The 19,759-nt window shown below is 37.0% G+C and overlaps 1 protein-coding gene across 10 annotated transcripts in view; it reads left to right on the forward strand.

The window, feature by feature from the left end:
• The window catches only part of MECOM (MDS1 and EVI1 complex locus), a 627,600-nt gene that overhangs the window by 597,632 nt on the left and 10,209 nt on the right, over window positions 1–19,759 (forward strand). For 7 of the 10 annotated variants that reach the window (XM_070373588.1, XM_070373558.1, XM_070373581.1 and 4 more), the window contains 5 exons: window positions 3,698–3,724; window positions 10,270–10,436; window positions 11,528–11,605; window positions 15,387–15,556; window positions 17,996–18,140. In XM_070373588.1, coding sequence (XP_070229689.1) covers window positions 3,698–3,724; window positions 10,270–10,436; window positions 11,528–11,605; window positions 15,387–15,556; window positions 17,996–18,140 — 587 coding nt within the window. The remainder of the gene's footprint in view (window positions 1–3,697; window positions 3,725–10,269; window positions 10,437–11,527; window positions 11,606–15,386; window positions 15,557–17,995; window positions 18,141–19,759) is intronic. The other 3 variants (XM_070373567.1, XM_070373575.1, XM_070373616.1) reach the window with 1 other exon arrangement.

The raw sequence follows: 19,759 nt of genomic DNA on the forward strand, positions 1-19,759 counted from the left end.
AGAATAGTACCCAATAGTGATCAGTAAAATATTTAACACATCATATGTCATGAATACTGATCAATCAGAATGGGCTCCTGGCATTGGGGATCTGGGTCTTAGAAGCCCTTGCTGGCCAACTGTTCATGCTTTGGTTGCTGGCTGGTGGGCTGTTTGAAGGGTCTTTTGGGAGGAGGCCTGGGCAGCAGGAGGACATTCAGGATAGTTGGGGCAAAGGCTATTTATCACTGACCACAGAAATATTTCATTATTTTGATAACCACTGTGGCTGTTTTTGTGTGTAATGGCTGTATGTCACTGAGATACAGAGGGCATACAGACTGTCACCTGAGAGATGTTCAGGCCCCTCAATTTTCGTCAAGCCTTCAGAGCAGTCTGTCCTTTCAGACTTTAGGCTTCCCTGATGGCTCAGCAGATCCACCTGCAATGCAGGAGACAAAGGAGACTCAGGTTCGATCCCTGGGTTGGGAATATCCCCTGGAGAAGGAAATGGAAACCCTCTCCAGTATTCTTGCCTGGAAAATCCCATGGACAGAGGAGCCAGGTGGGCTACAGTCCATGGAGCTGCAGAGTCAGACATGACTGAGCACGCACAAGAGGACTGTTCTTTCAGAAAATCTGCCTCATATGTTCTGAAGTTTCGGCAGAACTTTTTTGTTCTTTCTAGTACTGTATCAATTCCATCACAGCCTCAGGATCCACCTTCCCACAAACAAACAAACAAATTAAAACAAAGAGAAACTGCCTAGGATTTGGGGCCAGAAATAACTGTTTTAGAACAGGCTTTACTACTTATTATTTAGGACTAGCCTGGTGGCTCAGAAGGTCAAGCATCTGTCTACAATGCAGGAGACCCGGGTTCGATCTCTGGGTTGGGAAGATCCCCTGGAGAAGGAAATGGCAATCTATTCCACGACTATTGCCTGGAAAATCCCATGGACAGAGGAGCCTGGTAGGCTACAGTCCATGGGGTCACAAAGAGTTGGACACGACTGAGCGACTTCACTTTCACTTCACTTTGGCATGTGGAAGGATCTAGAGGTGGAAAAGCTCTCTTTATTATTGGATGCAGAAGTATTCTGTTTTGACTATGAATAAGTATCAGTAAAATACCCTCCTGCCATCCCCTGAGCCCAGTTTCTTTGGTGGAAATACATCAGTATCTAGAAATACCTGAAAGGATGCTTGCTGTGTTCTTGATGCTTCCTTGTTGGACACCAAAGCATTCCACCAAAATGAAAGGACATGCCTCCTCTGCACCCAGGGCTTGCCATCGTTTTGTAGGTAGATACGTGCTTGGTTAAGACCATTCACAACTTCAGTTTTCATTTAAAGTATTTTGGAGCAAATCAGATGGTCCCTCTGGGGCTTCTATATCCTTAACTTCAGAATAAGAATAATGTTATTTATCTCAGGGTTATCTACCTCTATCTATTTCTTAGGATTGTTATAATAATTAAAAGGAGATCACATGTTTTCCATGCTTTAAGGAAAACCTATAAATAGATAGATATGTCAATGCTTTGTAGTGGTATTCTCTGATTGTAAAAATTTTACAATTTTTGTATGTCTTTGTACTCTGTCCCCCCGCCCCCCGCCTGCCTCCCCTGTACATAGTTACTAATCAATGAAAGTTGACACTTCACTCAGATGGTAAACAATCTGCCTGCAATGCAGAAGACCAGTGTTTGATCCGTGGGTTGGAAGATCCCCAGGAGAAGGGAATGACAACCCACTTCAGTATTCTTGCCTGGAGAATCCCAAGCACAGAGGAGCCTGGCAGGCTACAGTCCATCGGGTCGCAAAGAGTTGGACAAGACTGAGCAACTAAAACTTTGATTTTCACTTATACAAATAAGTTGGATATTTATTAAATTTTATTGAAAATAAATTATTAGGCCATTTTACTGCCTTTTAGAAGAAAATATGTATTTTTAAAATCCTTGACAAAAATACAGAAAACATATAGGAACATATACATCAGAATCAAAAGATAAATACTGGCTTTATCATTCTTAGGGTTTAAATTCCTCTCAGTTCAGTTCTTAGAGAAGTATATTTGCTCTGTCAGGCCACTAGAGCACTATTTCACTTTCTATTTTTCTCTTATAAATAAGTTAGTTTAACATAAGGCTGAAATAAGTAGTATAGGGTTTCTCCCTGACTCTGTGTTTGAAAATTACATTTGGAGTCTTAGATTATAATTTTGAAAAGAAGATGACAGCCACAGGAGGTGAGATGGAGGAAATGATATTACCCTGTGATCTTTGGCATGTCCATTTCATTGGGTACTTTGCATTTTGGGTACTTGGCATTCACATTGACAGCTCATTTGAATTGCCATAGGAATCACTTGGCAATTATACTAGTATAAAACTGGCTATAAATTATACCTTTGTTTGGTTTTACTGTACTTTAAATGTTATTTTTAGTTATTTATATATTTCAATTTCAGATGTTTGGCTTTGTTAATCGACAATGGAAACTCTATTTTACTTCCATTTCTGTGCTTTATTCGTTCTTTTTTAATTTTCTTCATTTTAAAGTCTCTTCACTTTCTTCATTTAAAGTGTCTACTTGTTACAGTATTCCAAGAACTGGGAAAAAGACTAAGGTCTTTTCCCAAGTTCTCATGTGTATATTGATGTGAAAATCATGTAAGACTTTTGCCCTTCGTCTTTCGCCCTTCGTCTTTCTTTTGCTTTCAACAAGTGTTTGTTTTGTTAGATTTCTTCTGCGGTAAATCTTTCATCCTTAAAAACTGTGTATGCTGCTGCTGCTGCTGCTGCTAAGTCGCTCCAGTCGTGTCCGACTCTCTGTGACCCCAGAGACGGCAGCCCACCAGGCACCCCCGTCCCTGGGATTCTCCAGGCAATAACACTGGAGTGGGTTGCCGTTTCCTTCTCAAAAAAATGTATATATTCCTTATTAAAGATACCGTAACCTAAGAAAGCAAGATATATCCCCTTTAAACAAGCAAAATGATGTTTTTAAAGATATAACATTTGTGTTTCCTTGTAGAGCTTCTATTGGGTTAACCAAAAAGTTCATTCAGATTTTTCCATAAGATCTTACAGAAAAACCCAATCAAACTTTTTGGGCAACCCAGTAATTCACTGACATTTTCACCAGTGAGTCTTGTCATAAATTGTCACAAATAACTACACATTTGTAGTTCTTTTCATTACTATTCTTTAGCGTTCAGACTGCTGATGGTCCCATGCTAATAGAAACCAGTTTATTTCCAAGTACACTGCCTTTTTGTTACTCAGTGATTCACATTTGAGTATTTATTTCTTTGTCATTAATGCTGTAAAAATATAAGAGACCAGATTTTTTTTCAGGAAATTGCTTACATTTTAGTTATTAAAGTAAAATTTAGGAATCTTGTTTTGCAGTCAGTAGAAACAAATGAAAAGGAAGTATCTATTTTGCTAAGATTTGGTAGTAAGTAGTATTTAGCTTTCTTGGGAAAAAGAACATTCTGGTTTATAACCTTGATTCTAAAATTTAATTGAGGTAAATAGAGAAAACTCCATGTTATAAAAATATTCATTACCAAGGCTTTTACTCAAGGTATAGTTACATGATAAGCAAAAATTACTTAGTATAAATGTTAATTTCTCAAAGGATAGATTGCAATAAAGATACCTATACAGAAGTAATTTTTTTGTTTTTGTTTCAATTTTGCTCCCAGTTCCAACTGCCTGATCAGAGAACTTGGGTAAGTTTTCTATTTATATTTTTGACTAAAATAATGTAGCATTAAAAGGAAAACAACTAATATTATAAATTGCCATAGAGAGATTTCTGAGCTCTTTTCCTTTAAATGATAGAGCTTTAGCAGATAGATTTTCGTCTTTGTCAAGCTGCAAGATACTTTCAGTTTTGGTTGGACATTTAGTGTCTATAAATTGTTTACGGAAAGTTTATTCTTTAAATCTAACCCATTCCATAGTAATTGTACCTTGATGTAGAACTTGAGTGTGTGTTAATAGGGATTTCAAGATGGATCACTAAGTGGAAACAATAATTATTTGGGGGAGCCTGTACCAGCATGTTAAAGATGCTTATGATAAAGCCTTAAAAAAGAATAAAACCTGAACTTATGTGTGGACCCAAGTTGACATTATAATTCACATCCATATAACCCAGGCAGAACTTGGTTCTGGCTGTGTGGATTCACAAGACTAAATGTTTAAAAATCTTTATCTAAAGAATATATCTTTTAGCATTGGGTCCCACTTCTTCAGGCTTCCTGGTGGCTCAGCAGTATAAAATCTGCCTACCAGTGCAGGAGACGTGGGTTCGATCCCTGAGTCTGGAAGATCCCCTGGAGAAGGAAGTAGCAACCCACCCCAAAATATTCCTACCTGGGAAATCCCATGGACAGAGGAACCTGGTGGGCTATTAGTCCATGGTGGCTCAAAGAGTCAGACATGACTTAGTGACTCAACAACACCAACAACTCGCTTCCTCAACTTTCTTTTTAAACTGTTAAAAATATTTTTATTGGAGTATATTGATTATAGTGTTATGTTAGTTTCAGGTGTACAGCATAGTGAATCAGATATACATACGTATATATCCACTCTTTGTTTTTAGAGTATTTTCTCATATAGGCCATTGCAGAGTGTTTAGAGTTCCCTGTGCTATACAATAGGTTCTTATTAATTATTTACTTTTATATATAGTAATGTGTATATGTCAATCCCAATCTCCCTATTTATCCTTCCCCTCAACTTTCAATTAATATTTCCAGATACAGTAAGTTGACATCACTAGGAGACAGCTTTATTTTTTATTCAAGATACAAAGAATACTATTTATTCATGTTTCACTCCCAAATAAACCTTGAGACAATTAAAATGTATATAAATAGCATGTATTACAAAATTTCCTCTAAGTGTATATATTTTTACTCTTTTATTAGCTTCTTCACTAAGAATTATACTGATTTTAAAGTATGGATGAAATCTTGAAATATAGTTCACTTTTTCCTTAGTCACCATAACATTAAATATAAATTATTTTAAATGAGAACACTTTGGCACTTACCTGTTTCCTCTATCTGATGTTAGTTTTCCTTTACCAGAAATTCTTCCATTTATTTCTTCTGTGGAATATGTGAGGAATTGTGGATTTTTCTCATCCTATCAACTTTTAAGGTTTAAGTTCACTTTTTTCCACAGTGTAAGAGCAAAGAGACAGAGACTTCCATGTTAGGCAAAATTGTGTAGTAGACAGCATTGTTCTTTGGTTATCCTGGCTTATTATTTCTAGTGTTTTTTGGTCTGCCTTCCCTGGCAAGGGTTTGTCTTAAATATCATGCCGCATTGTCTTCATCCTTTCTAATGTTGACTTTTACTTGCTGGTAGTTTTGCTGTTAGCTGCTTTAAGAATAAGGTGTTGTCTCCTATACAAATGGTCAGTGCTGCTACAACTTACAAAGACAGTTCAGATTTTAAGTTAGATGCCTTTTCCTGATAATGCAATGGTATGGCAACGGCTATGACAATGCTTTAGAAACACTCCCACTCTTTGAATCATAGATGTTGCAGAGCAGTAATTTATATTTTTATTATAAAATGGATATTAGTGGAAAGTATTAAAATATTAAATTTTATAAATTTTAGTGGTTGAAAGCTATAATTTTATAATCATGACTGCAGAATATGATACATGGAATGAGACAACCATAAAATATGAATATTTATTTCTCCCCCAAATGGCCATGATTTTAAGATTTCTCAAGATAATCAAGTGAATAAATATAGAAAACTACCAAATCTACAAACTTTCCCATCATAAGTTATTTATGAAAAGTTAGTTGTTTTATGATAAACCCATGTGTAATCTAATTTATGAAACATTAGGTCACATAATTCATGGTGCCATTGGACATATCATTTTGTATAATCAGATTGTCACTTTAATAGTTTTAATGAGAAACTTCTTCATGTCATCAATTATTGGCTGCCAGATAAAAAAATGTTAAGCTAAGTGCTTCAGACCCAGTTGATGTTATCTTGCCTGCTGAAATGTTTTTACAAAAATGAACTATTTGACAAGAGAGATAGTTACATTTTTGGTAGAAGCTAGGGAATTGTGTCTAAATACTAGTTTGCGTCAGTTTAAAGTTAATAGCCTCTAGGGGACTGGAAGGGGGGGAAATGACTTCCTTTTCCAGACATCTGGCTGCAGATACCATCAACAACTATAATATATGTAAATAAAAATCACTGTTCTATAGGAAAAAAAAAACCACTGTCATTTACTGATTGGAGATTAGTCAATGACATTGATAGGATATGGGGCAATATCTTTCTAAAATATATGATCTGATTTTTGCCTCCTTTTCCCCCTTATTTTCAGTAGATTTCCTATTCATTGTAGTACATGTTGTCCCCTTCATTTTTATTTTCATAATTGAAAAGCATTTGTAGCTAAATTGTTTTATTTATCCCAATTCATCCTGATTTTTTAAAATACCAAGTCAGACTTTAAAGTGAATGTTAAAACTTACTACATCTACAAAATAAATGTTTTTCCAAGAGGAGTATCACATGAATCAGCCTAGATAGCTAGAGGAAGTTGAGGTTTTGACCAATACCCTAGATAAAGCTCATCTTAACCCAAGATATGGAGTAGGACTGATTGTTGATCACAGAATGGCTAAACTACCCCAACTAGCAGATGTCTAAGTCACTTATTCTTTTTTAAATTAATTTTATTGGAGTATAGTTGATTTACAATGTTGTGTTAGTTTCAGGTGTATAGCAAAGTGAATCAGTTATACATATACATGTATCTACTCTTTAGATTGTTTTCCCATATAGGTCATTAAAGAGTATTGAGTAGAATTCCCTGTGCTATACAGTAGGTTTGTATTAGTTATCTCTTTTATACATAGTAGTGTGTATTTGTCCAAGTTACTTCTATCTGTCTTAATGGAGAAATTTATTCTTTTCAGCTGATGTTAAGTACATGAGAGCAAATGTTAGGAAGATGAAAGAGAGGATTCAGTGATGGCTTTTATGTTGCTTTGGTGGTTGCTAGCTGGAAAGACGGAGAAGGCAATGGCACCCCACTCCAGTACTCTTGCCTGGAAAATCCCATGGACAGAGGAGCCTGGTAGGCTGCAGTCTATGGGGTCTCGAAGAGTTGGACACGGCTGAGCGACTTCACTTTCACTTTTCCCTTTCATGCATTGGAGAAGGAAATGGCAAGCCACTCCAGTGTTCTTGCCTGGAGAATCCCAGGGACGGGGGAGCCTGGTGGGCTGCCGTCTATGGGGTCACACAGAGTCGTACACAACTGAAGCGACTCAGCAGCAGCAGCAGCTGGAAAAAAAGTGGGTGGGTGTGTGTCCGTAAGTGTGGTGTTAACAGCTCTCAGCTGTTAACTGAGCTCACTTACCCTCAGCTCACTTCCCATCTTTCTCCTCTGCTTCTTCCCCACTCCAATTTAATCTTCTTTTCATTTGACACCAGAAGCCAGAGGTGGGGGTGGCTTATAGAGGAGGCACTTGAGTAACCACTATTCTTTTTCTTGTTATCCTTAAGAATGCTGTTACTTAGTCAAGTCCATAATATATTATTTTATTTCTTGATACTTTGCCAAGTTGAAACAGTTTGGGGTAAAGTAATCACAGTGATCTTTCTTCAAAAGGAGCTATTAGTAGCTCCTAAAGCAAGACACATTTCTCAACAGCCAATTGCTGTTAAATTACTTGAAGGACTTACAGTTTATATGTGTTCGAGATAAAAGCCGAGAATAATAGTAGTCATGAGTAAGCTATTTTCCATATAAAAGGAAAGTGTTTCTGTAAGATGTATTGCCACAGGAATCTGTGTGTCAGCAGGGTGGACACTCAAATGATTTAAAACCACTAGATAATGAAACTTTACTCAAATATTAAATGTACATACATAAAACATTTATAATCATCACCCTTGCACTTACTATTCTTCCCCATAAATGTATGTGATCATGACCCTTACCCTTGCTTGTTACTGTTAATCAGCTTGAAGGCCAGAGGTCATTTCTCACTCAGACAATTTATTGCATGGAGGGCGGATTATCAAAATGATTTTCTGAAAAGAACAATTAGAAGGAATAAATGCAAATAAAATAGTATCATAAAATATTTCTGGATTGATTTTTAATAAATAAAATCCAAAGTAATATGAAAATGCTAATGCTCTGGCTAGAGGGGAATAATGACCATAGTCTTTAGGGACAGAGTTTCCGCCAACCTCTCTGAGCAGCATCATCATTCCATATCTCTGCCCTGTGATCAGTATGTGTCAGAATCCTTCATAGTGACAAATGTGCTGTCCACTTGCATCTGTGGAGAATGTTTTAGCAGCTGAGTGATTATGAATCAAACCTCTGAGCTTACAGCCCCTACCGCCTCCCAATGCGTTCACATTTGTCGTCTGACAAGTAAATGTATCTTGACTTTCCTCTGAGATTTTTTTGCACCATGTTTGATGAAAGACATTTGGCAAATTGGCAGTGGTGCCCTGTACGTTGCAATTTGTAGCTAGCATTAGGAGTCCGGGCATGAAATGAGAGGGCAGGCTCCAGGATAAAGGAAAAAGAAAGAAAGCTAACTACATATGAATAGTCGTTTGAAAAATCAAGCATACAATATTCCCTTTGTAAGAAGAGAATCATGTTTAGGCCATTCACTTAAGATTTTGCTCTAGTTTTAGAAGTCAGTAGTATTCTGTCCAGCCATGTGTCCACACAAGATAAATTTTATTAATTATCCTTTTGAGTACAAATTGTTGCCTTTTATTTTTAACCTGAGCTCAAAATAAATTAGGCCTCCAACTCTGTCTTGCTGTCTTATCAGCAGAAGTATCGTTTTCTTGAGTTGATCAGTTGCTTGAATGTACAGTTTTTACCATTTTTAATCCTTGCATGAAGTCTTCTAGTCTACTGCCCTAGCCTTTGGAGAAACATACAGAGTGCATACAAAATACAAACACCTTTTTAACAGCTTTCTGTGTTCTCCAGTGGCAAAGTGCCCTGAGAGCCAAATAAACAATGGATGAGTTGATTTTACAAGATGGCCTGAGAGTTTGCTTTTTCTACTTACAAATTCAGCAGTAAGCAGCTTCCAAATAAAATGTGAGCATGGAAGAAACATTTTAGGAAGGTTGAAAGGAGAGAGTCTGTCTTAACTATAGATAGGAAGAATCAAGCTAACTTTGAAAGTAAATACCACCCTCTGATTATGACTCTGTCAAATATGTGTGCAGATAGACAAAAACTTGAAGATTATAAGCATAGTAAATTAGGTTATTTGAGGAGAAGAACTAGGCAGGATACTTTTTCTATGAGAATACTGCCCTAGAGTGTGGTCATGCCAATGTAATATGAAGTTATGATAATATATCATGAAGTATCATTTCAATTCAATCCTTTTTCAGGACAAACTAATATTTTACCAAAATTCTTCATGTATGATCCCGCTTAAAAATCTAGTATATCGATATTAATTTAACATAAAGTACATCTTACACACTTAATTTTTTCTTTCTGCATTACATACATTTGGCTCTAGCAGTAACTTTGAAACACTTGATGTTTTTCATGCTTTGAGTTTTTTTCGTGGGACTTCCTAGTTCCTATGGTTTTTATTACTTAGGCAAGGCATACAGAATATTTTCCTATAATTTCCAGTTTACTATTTTTTACTGTATATTTTATTTGGTCAGCTTGCAGGCCAAGAAGATGGTGGACTCATGTCCCAAAGAACCCTCTTGCCAGAGTTAGAATTCAGACTTCTTTTGTTCTAAAAGGGGAGGGGTAGAGAACCAAACATCTCTTGGTTCTGGTCAGCCTCTGGAGAGGATGTATTAATTTCTTCCTTCCTGCAGTCACTCACAGGTGGGCCTAGTGAATAGCATGATACTAATGCTGTCTCTTAATTTAATAAAATCTGTAACTTGGTTTTGTTGTCTCGTGTATTTCATTGCTCTATTGTGTATCAAATTATAAAGTGATCTGACTAAGGTCTTATGGAAAAGTTCATATGACATTGTGTACGCTTGGTTCTACCTTTATTGTCTTTAAAGTCAATGAATTCTCTCATCTGTTTAATATTGGGACACTATAATCTCTTTCTACAGCCTCTGCATTCAGTGGATTTGATGCTTCCCTTTTATTAATTATGATTTCTTAGTTTGCTAGAGATGAATGCGGCAGGAAGGATCTCTGCCCTGTCCTTCATGGTCTTGTGCTTTTGCCTTTCAGATGTCGGCTATTGAAAACATGGCAGAGAAGCTGGAGAGCTTCAGTGCCCTGAAACCAGAGGCCAGTGAACTTCTACAGTCTGTTCCCTCCATGTTCAACTTCAGAGCTCCCCCCAACGCCCTGCCAGAGAACCTCCTACGGAAAGGAAAGGAGCGCTATACCTGCAGGTGACTGCAAAGTTGATCATGACCGGCTTCCTGAAAATCTCCCCTCTGATTTCAAAAGGCCATGCTGTTTGTTTTGGGAATTATTCTTGATTGGATGATTAATAGCAACCATGATAGATTTCAAGCACTTCAAAGTACTCTTTATTTAGTGAGATATAAAAATAGTGGTTTAAAAGATTATTATTACATGAAAATTTTAACACAGGCCGTTTGGTTGTGATAAATGAGGTTGGAAATGGTCCAAATGCTATCTATTTGTTTCACTTTGATGTTTATGAATTTTCTTTCACAGTTAATTATTTTCATCCAAAGGTATAATACTACTGTCCTCAAGCATATATTTATTTATTAATTGTCATGGTATTTAAGAATAAGGCTCTTAATGAAGGACAAATAAGGTCGATAAGTGAGAAAACTAGTTAATAAGTGCCTTGTTACTCATCAGTAGTATAGCAAAGCTTTTATTTGTTTCTGTTTTCTTTTTTAAAAATAAATCATGCTTATCATTTCTGAATTGTCTCAGAAATTTGTGGCATCTGACTCAGGCATATCAATTTATCTGCTATTTGGAAAATGTGTTCCTTTCTTTCCAGAAAAGCTTTTATAGGAACATACCTTGATGGATGAGGTCTTAGAATCTTGTCTGATCTGATACCACTCAATGTACAGAGAGTTGTCACTGTGGCTAACATGGAAAATGAGTTAAAACATTTGAATCTGTTTATATCAACCCAGAACCACAGGCTCCTATCATTTTTTTATCTCCTTGTCTGGTTTAGTTTTGCAGATGTAAAGATACAGAGTTAATAAAAAAGGCACATGGAGGGGGTCATCAAAACTCAAGTCTGTTTTCATAAACTGCTTGCTTACACATGAGCAAATTTACCCGGACTGGGTCTCATAAGGCAGCCTTTATTTATAGAGTTATTTATATCTGTAGAATGACTTTGTTGCAAATTTTAAATAACAAAGACATGTGAGTTCCATGCAAGATTAATTAAATCAGAAATAAGCATCTGGCTTCTTAGCAGCTTGAGTGAAATATAGGCAATTGTGCTGACTTTTCTCTTATAAATATCTTTTCATAACAGATACTGTGGTAAGATTTTTCCAAGATCTGCGAACCTAACACGGCACTTGAGAACCCACACAGGAGAGCAGCCTTATAGGTTTGACAATGATTTTTACTAAATATCTTGATAACTGTTGTAATAAATTGGACCTACTGCCACAATTTTAAAAGAGGCTACTTTTGTGCATGTCTGAGCATATGTCTGTTCAATTTTGATTCAAAGAAGAATTAACTAATGGCTGGGATTAAAATTTAGAAGAGTCCTAATTTCTTGACTCATCTTCTTATATCTCAATTTAAAAGTTCTAGCAGTGTCTAGAATAGAATAAACTTTTAAGAACTGTTAGTCATTTTTAAAATTAAGTGTTTTCTCTCCTCAGTGATTCATGCTATTTTAATTGACAATAATCATAACCTTGTAGTCTCCCTTTTCCAAGCCTTAAATCTCTGCTAGGAATTAACAACCCAGATATATCTTAGTTTTCCCAGTACAGCTAAGTCAATGTCTACAAGTCTTGATAGGATGTTTAAAGAATAAATTTTACCTTGAGAGGAGGAAGAAAGGAGTAGAACAGATAAAATAGAACATATTATAAGAAGGGAGCAGTTCCATCAACAATTTCTCAACTGCTTCTTGGCCTATTCTCTTAAGCGTCAAAATCAGCCATATGACACATGGAACTATATTTAATTTTAATATTATTCTTTACAAATGAATGATCATAATCACCATCTCCCTTCCAGTTTTAAAATATCATCTGCGTTGTTCAATGTGCAATGCCTTGCACATGGTTTTAGATAATTCATGAAAATTTCTTCAAAGAATGAATGTTAGTTATTTTAAGTAATACTGTAATTTTATTTTACTTTGACATTCTTATGGGTTGCATATGTGTAAAATTATTTTTATCTGAATGTTTACTTTTTTCATTAAAATAAACAATTTATCAGCTTTTAAATACTTCTTTATATACAAGGATAAGAAAGTGGGAAGACCAATGTTCATTTGAAAATAGTTGAAACCTTAGGAGAAAACTAGAGAGACTTAAACTCAGATAATAATAAAGTATTTTCTTAAATCCTTTGCTTTCCTACATGTTCTGTAAATTAGTAATTATAAGTAATATTTCCACTTTGTATGTGATAGATTGCATTGGATATAATAGGTTTCAGAGAGATATAAATGTGGGAAGTGTTAGATGATTTCCCTTTTTGAGAAAATGTCATATCCAAGGAATTCTGCTTAAATGGAAGGAAAGATTTCCACACTTATATTTTGTTATGGCCAAGGGTCTGGTATGCAGCTATGATATCATGCTCATTTTTCTCTTTTTTTGTACCTGAATTCAGTGAATTTATTCTGCCCCATAAATGGTGCTATTATTATATATGTATTTTTAGCAACACAAATCAGAATTTTGCATAGCTGAGGATCTTAAACAATTATTTGTTCAGCTCCTCTGTTTCACAAGTGAAAAAATTCGGATCCACATACGCTAATTGCCTTCTGTAACTGTTGTCGTTTAGTTGCTAAGTTGTTGTGTCTGACTCTTTGCGAACGCATGGACTGTAGCCCGTCAGGGTCCTCTGTCCATGGGATTTCCTAGGCAAGAATACTGGAGTGGGTTAACATTTCCTTCTCCAGGGGATCTTCCTGACCCAGGGAACAAACCCGTGTCTCTTGTGTTCTATAAAATCTGATATTAATAGATCCCAAATTAAAACACAAATCTAGAACTCTGGGTTTTTGTCTCATACCATGATCTCAAAGGCTCCCATACCCCCTGTGTTTACCAGGATGGTTTAATCGTGTATAGTTCATGAGTGTGTTATGTACTTCTTTTTAGAATTTCTGAAACTTAGGATCTGATTTGGGGGTTCTTTATCCACTTACTCCCTGGTAGCTCAGACTGTAAAGAATCCACCTGCAATACGAGATACCTGGGTTTGATCCCTGGATTGGGAAGTTCCCCTGGAGAAGGGAATGACTACCTACTCCAGTATTCTGGCCTGGAGAATTCCATGGACAGAGGCCACAGTCCATGGGGTCGCAAAGGATCGGACACAAATGATCAACTTTCACTTCACTAAACACCTACTAACTTACTGAAGCACTCAAACTTTTGGCCAAGATGTTAGCAGAGGAAAGATAGAAAATAAAAAATGCTTTTTGGTTAGAACTTCCTTATTGACTGAATTTATTCATGTTAAAGTCGATGCCATTTATTAGATTTAAAGCTTCTATGCATTCAAGCAGTTTGAAGCATGTCAAAGACAAAATGTTTCTTCCTTGTGATTTCTGTAGAAATTATTTTAAGTGAAAATTATTCTAAAAAGTTTAATGAGAGTTTAAGTTTTCTCTATCTGTGTTTTTTAGGTTATTCTGCTTAGGACAACACAATTGGGCTCATTGTACCATGGTTCTCATTGCAGTGAACCTTGGAAGTTCAAAGAAGGCCCATATATATTTTTTTTTTTTTTCCCAAAATCAGAGGCTTAATTATCAATGTGGGATCTTATCCATTTTTAAATTAATATTATTAATTTAAATTTGATGGACCTCATGATGCCAGAACAGTTTTTTAAGGGGAAATTAAATCAGCCCTTGAGTTGGTTTACTGATACTATGCCAAAGTAACTAGTTTAACAAATTTATGTTCCCCACTGGACTAACTAGATTTCTGGCATCATATGGAGACAGCCGTAGAACACTTTCAGTGGAAAGGGTACTTTCTCATGTTGAGCCCTTGAATTGGTGTATCTGCATTCAGAAGTGGAAGAAGAAGTGCCCTTCACACATGGGAGAATGAATTAAGGATTTTTTGGTTATTAAGTTAGACATTTTCACTTAAAAGTCATCTAGAGAAAGGTGATTTTTCCTTTCAAGCAACACACAAAAAATCATATAAACAGCTAACACAATCTTTACTTTAAAAGGCCAGAGGGAAAAATTGTGTCAATTACCACTTTTCTTCCTTACCATAAGAGCTGGTGGGAAGTTGGGTGGGATGATGAATTACTTTTTTATTTTGTGACTAAAGGAGAACTTCAGTAATTTATGATTTTTGATCATAAATATCATGGAAGGCAGAAACAATTAGTCAATCAATATTATGTGCTTTCTTGAAAAAAAAACTGACCTGGTTTAGAAAAATAGAAATAGAAAACTGGGAGAAATTCAGAATATTGTGGGGGGATGGGTAAACAAAGACCTTGTGCTTTCATTCAAAAAGGAGAATTTAGCACCCTTTTCTTTTGTAAAGGTTTAAAGGTTAACACAGTAAAGGCTTTGGGGGCTCCTAATCACTACAGATTATGAAAATTAGTGTCTTTGCTATCAGACTAAACTGTTCACATTGCCCCGGTTTTAAAGTTAGAAAACTTTATTGTTATTTTGCAGAAGATAGCAGAATTTCCTTTAGGATTAGCAGTTGAGAAAGTGAGTTTACTAAGAAATTATTTAATCAGGCTCTGAAATTTTGAATGTAAAAAAATGATTTTCTTACTTTATTTGAAGAATACTTGAATTTGTTTCCTGTTTGTTTACAGAAGGTTTAATTGTCCCAAGTGGAAAATAAAACTGCTACCATTTCTTAATGTCTTTAATTTTGTCAGTTTTGCTTGAAATACTAAAACTGATTACCTGGGTAAACTTGTGAGCAATCAAATCATCAGTATTTTATTATGATTTTTCACAAAGTTATAAAAATTTTTGATGCAGTCAAAGTCATTTACCAGAATTGAAATCTTGGCAATGTGGAGAGTGATCTTTGCTGCAGTGTTGTTTTATGGGTGATAATTTTGGAGATCTGGTTTGCTTGTCTTGAGAAATGTCTTTTGATTTGCTTGCAAATATTTGCTCTGTGTTTGCTTTTCAGATGCAAGTACTGTGACAGGTCCTTCAGCATATCTTCCAACCTGCAGCGGCATGTTCGCAACATCCACAATAAAGAGAAGCCCTTTAAGTGTCACTTATGTGATAGGTGTTTTGGTCAACAAACCAACTTAGACAGACACCTCAAGAAGCACGAGAATGGGAACATGTCTGGTAGGTCATTGACTGTCTTCTGAGGAGGAGATGCTTGGCTTATTCTTATTTTAAAAGACAGTTGTGATCGCTCATCTCTCATTCCCCTTTGACACGAGAATCAGATCCTATTGTGAAAATTTGTAGCACTTTTCCCTTGAGATTTTTGAACGAAGTGAACTGTTAAATAATACACAACCCAGAGCTTCATTTGGACCATTTTATTTTCTGGATGCATCTCAATGGGCAATCTCGAGCACAGAGAACCATAGTTGGAACTCAAAGGAGACTGATGAATCATAATTTTCTAAATTACAGGGAACAATCTTTGACCCTGTTGGCATAGAACGTGGCCACTGGCCTGGCCGGGATGACCAGAGTGGAGCCCCATGCTCTCAGTATTAACCTAGAAACCACAGCTGCTTTTGCAAACAGTCTGCAGTTCAGAAAACTTCTCTAGGGGACCTGTTTTACATATGAGAGATAAAAGACTGTCAGCCTTATCAGAGTAGCCTGTAGCAAATGCTAGTGGTGTGTGATTTTTGGTCACAAATTCTGATGCAAAATTAAGTTTAAAATGGCAAAAAAAAACTAGCCTTCCTTTAACCCAGGCCTACTAATGCAGTTAGCAGAAGACATGGTGGCTTTCTTGCCTTTGACTTCTAATGTGTGTGTGTGTGTGTACTCAGTGGCTCAGTTGTGTCCAGCTATTTGCAACCCCGTGGACTGTAGCCCACAAGTCTCCTCTGTCCATGAAATTTTCCAGGCAAGAATACTGGAGCGGGTTGCCATTTCCTACTCCAGGGCATCTTCCTGATTCAGAGATTGAACTTGCATCTGTTGCATCTCCTGCATTGGCAGGCAGATTCTTTACCACTGTGCCACCTGGGAAGCCCTTGGCTTCTAATACTTAGATAACATTGACCAGCTGGCATATGTGTGTGATGCCAATCTTATGTACTGTAATTGTTTCTAGAGAATTAAGGGAATGACTTGGCAATGAAGGGAGGGGGCATGTATGGAATCCCTGAAAAGAGATTTTAAGAACAGAGAAAAGTTGGATTGATACAAAGTAGTCTTTCCTTACGGAGAAGGCGATGGCACGCCACTCCCGTACTCTTGCCTGGCAAATCCCATGGATGGAGGAGCCTGGTGGGCTGAAGTCAGTCCATGGGGTCGCTAAGAGTTGGACACGACTGAACGACTTCCCTTTCACTTTTCACTTTCATGCTTTGGAGAAGGAAATGGCAACCCAATCCAGTGTTCTTGCCTGGAGAATCCCAGAGACAGGGGAGCCTGGTGTGCTGCCATCTATGGGGTCACACAGAGTCGGGCACGACTGAAGTGACTTAGCAGCAGCAGCAGCAGTCTTTCCTTAAGGAAATTATTTTATTATTAATCCTTCCTCTAGTGTAAAGGGACATTGCTTATGATTTTTGAATGAACTATGTACTATTTGTTTCCCTTAAAGCCAAAACTCTAATGATCATGGTTTAAAAATATTGGATTTTAGAGACAAGAGTCTAATCTAGTACTCAAAAATGACAACACTTTCTGCATACATCCTTATGGTATATCACTATAATTTTTCTAGTCAAAATTATTTCAGAAAACAAATAAATAATTTAAAAAGTATAATGTGTCAAAATTGAATACTTATTTGTTGGCCCAGATTATAACTTCATGAAGCTGAAGGGTATTCTAACCACTTGTGTTTGGCATCTAGACTATTGTGATGAACTATCAAGCCACAGATATTCTGTGGGCAAGATAAACAAACGAAGCAAATATTAGTATAAAGTTTGACCACATATTATAAAGAGTTTATAATTTGTAAATGTATGGAAATTTTAGGCAATCTTTTGATACAGCTATTTTGATTCTAATTTTATAGGTAAGGAAACTGAAGAACCTTCTATAATCCACAGACCCAATATTGTCTTATTAATACTGTCTCAAGACTGGTGTGTTCTGGGTCTGCCCACAGCTTAGCTCAACAAAGCAGAATGCCATATTTCCAGCATGTGTTCAGGCTTTATTTGATAACATACATTAGCACAGGGGCAATAAATACATATTAACTGCCACCAGGACTGGGTATACAGTTTTTTCTGGCAGAATGTTCTTAAGACCTTTCTACAATTTGCCTTACTCTGCACTCTCATTCTACGAATAAAAATGTTCCTATATCACAGTGGAGGAAGCTGGTGGGAGAAAGAACATCTTTGGGAGATTGTACCCCATGATTTCAGTGGTTCACAGTAGTCCCCATTATTCACTGGCACAGATACTGTGGTAAAATTGGGAAGACCTTGACCTCCTAAAGTTTTCATTATTAATACTTGAAAATACTTGAAGACTTTAGGAAACAACATTGATCGAATGAAGAAGGTGTGAGATTTCAAATAAGTCGCCCTCTAAATGATAGTCTTTTTCACAAAAGGCTTTCTGTCCCCTCAGGTACGGCAACATCATCGCCTCATTCTGAACTGGAAAGCACAGGTGCAATCCTCGATGACAAGGAAGACGCTTACTTCACAGAAATTCGAAATTTCATCGGGAATAGCAACCACGGCAGCCAGTCCCCCAGGAACGCCGAAGAGAGGTAAAGCTGGTCTTCCCCTTTTTAAAGTCAGTGATTTCAGAAGTGAACGTTTTGAAATACATTTCAGTGCTCATTTTTGTGACACTGCTTTACTCCTGCCACCAGTGGTTGGTGTTTGTTTAGTACAGATTAAATACCAAATGTTCTTCTAAGCACTTTATGTGTATCAATGAACTTATTTACCCTAATACCCCATGAGATAGGGACTGTAATTATGTAATTTTATCACTGAAGGAATGGCAACATTGAAGGTTAAATGACTTGCTAAATGTCACATACGTAATAAACGAGATTTAACCTAGGCTGTCTGGTTCTGTAGCCCACGATTTTAGCACCATTCTATTCCACCTCTCTTTATAGCTAATTAGAATATTTTACCAAAACTTGGCAATTAGAAGGGAAAGCCACACAGGGGTTCAGTTGAATCATTGACTAATGCTGATTACTATTATGTATCATATTATGTATAATGTATACATACAGTGTGGAGAAGGCAATGGCACCCCACTCCAGTACTCTTGCCTGGAAAATCCCATGGACGGAGGAGCCTGGTAGGCTGCAGACCATGGGTCGCGAAGAGTCGGACACGACTGAGCGACTTCACTTTCACTTTTCCCTTTCATGCATTGGAGAAGGAAATGGCAACCCACTCCAGTGTTCTTGCCTGGAGAATCCCAGGGGCGGGGAAGTCTGGTGGGCTGCCGTCTATGGGGTCGCACAGAGTCGGACACGACTGAAGCGACTTAGCAGCAGCAGCAGCAGCATACATACAGTGACAGTGTGAGTTGTTCAGTCGTGTCCACCTCTTTGCAACCATGCCCATGGATTGTACCCTGCCAAGCTCCTTTGTCCGTGGATGGGATTCTTCAGGCAAGAATACTGGAGTGGGTTGTCATTCCCTTTTCTAGGGTATCTTCCCAACCCAGGGATTAAACCTGGATCTCCTGCACTGCAGGCAGATTCTTTACTCTCTGAGCCACCAGGGAAGCCCCATACATATAATGTATGACTGTATATATTATATGACCATATGTATCTATATATGTTAACATTATATGACTATATGTATCTATAGATATTTATACATAAAATACGTATTGTCATCCAAATATCTTTTTTGAAACCATTTGTGACTTAATAAGATTCTGTCAGTTCTTTATATGCTTTCAAGTGCATCCTTATTTAATTCCAGCATGTTTGTTTCAGTGGGTATAATTACACTTGTTTTTAGTGACCTGGTGCGCTGAATTCCTCGTCATTCTCAACATCAAGCATATATGGCTTAACTGATATACAAATAGGGCTTCTCTGGTGGCTCAGCAATAAAGAATCTGCCTGCAACGCAGGAGATGCAGATTCCATCCCTGGGTCGGGAAGATCCCCTGAAGAAGAAAATGGTTACCCACTCCCGTATTTTTGCCTGGGAAATCCTGTGACAGAGGAGCTTGGCAGGCTGCAGTCCATGGGTCGCAGAGTCGGACACGACTGAGCAACTAACAACAACATAACAATCTAGCATTTTATGTTTTATGTGATATAAAGGAAACATTATTTTACCCAAACTACTGGGTTTAATTTTTCTTACCTATAAGTTATAAATATCTGGCATTGAGAACTGT

The sequence above is a fragment of the Bos mutus genome, chromosome 1 (genome assembly GCF_027580195.1).
Source record: "Bos mutus isolate GX-2022 chromosome 1, NWIPB_WYAK_1.1, whole genome shotgun sequence".
NCBI lineage: Eukaryota > Metazoa > Chordata > Mammalia > Artiodactyla > Bovidae > Bos > Bos mutus.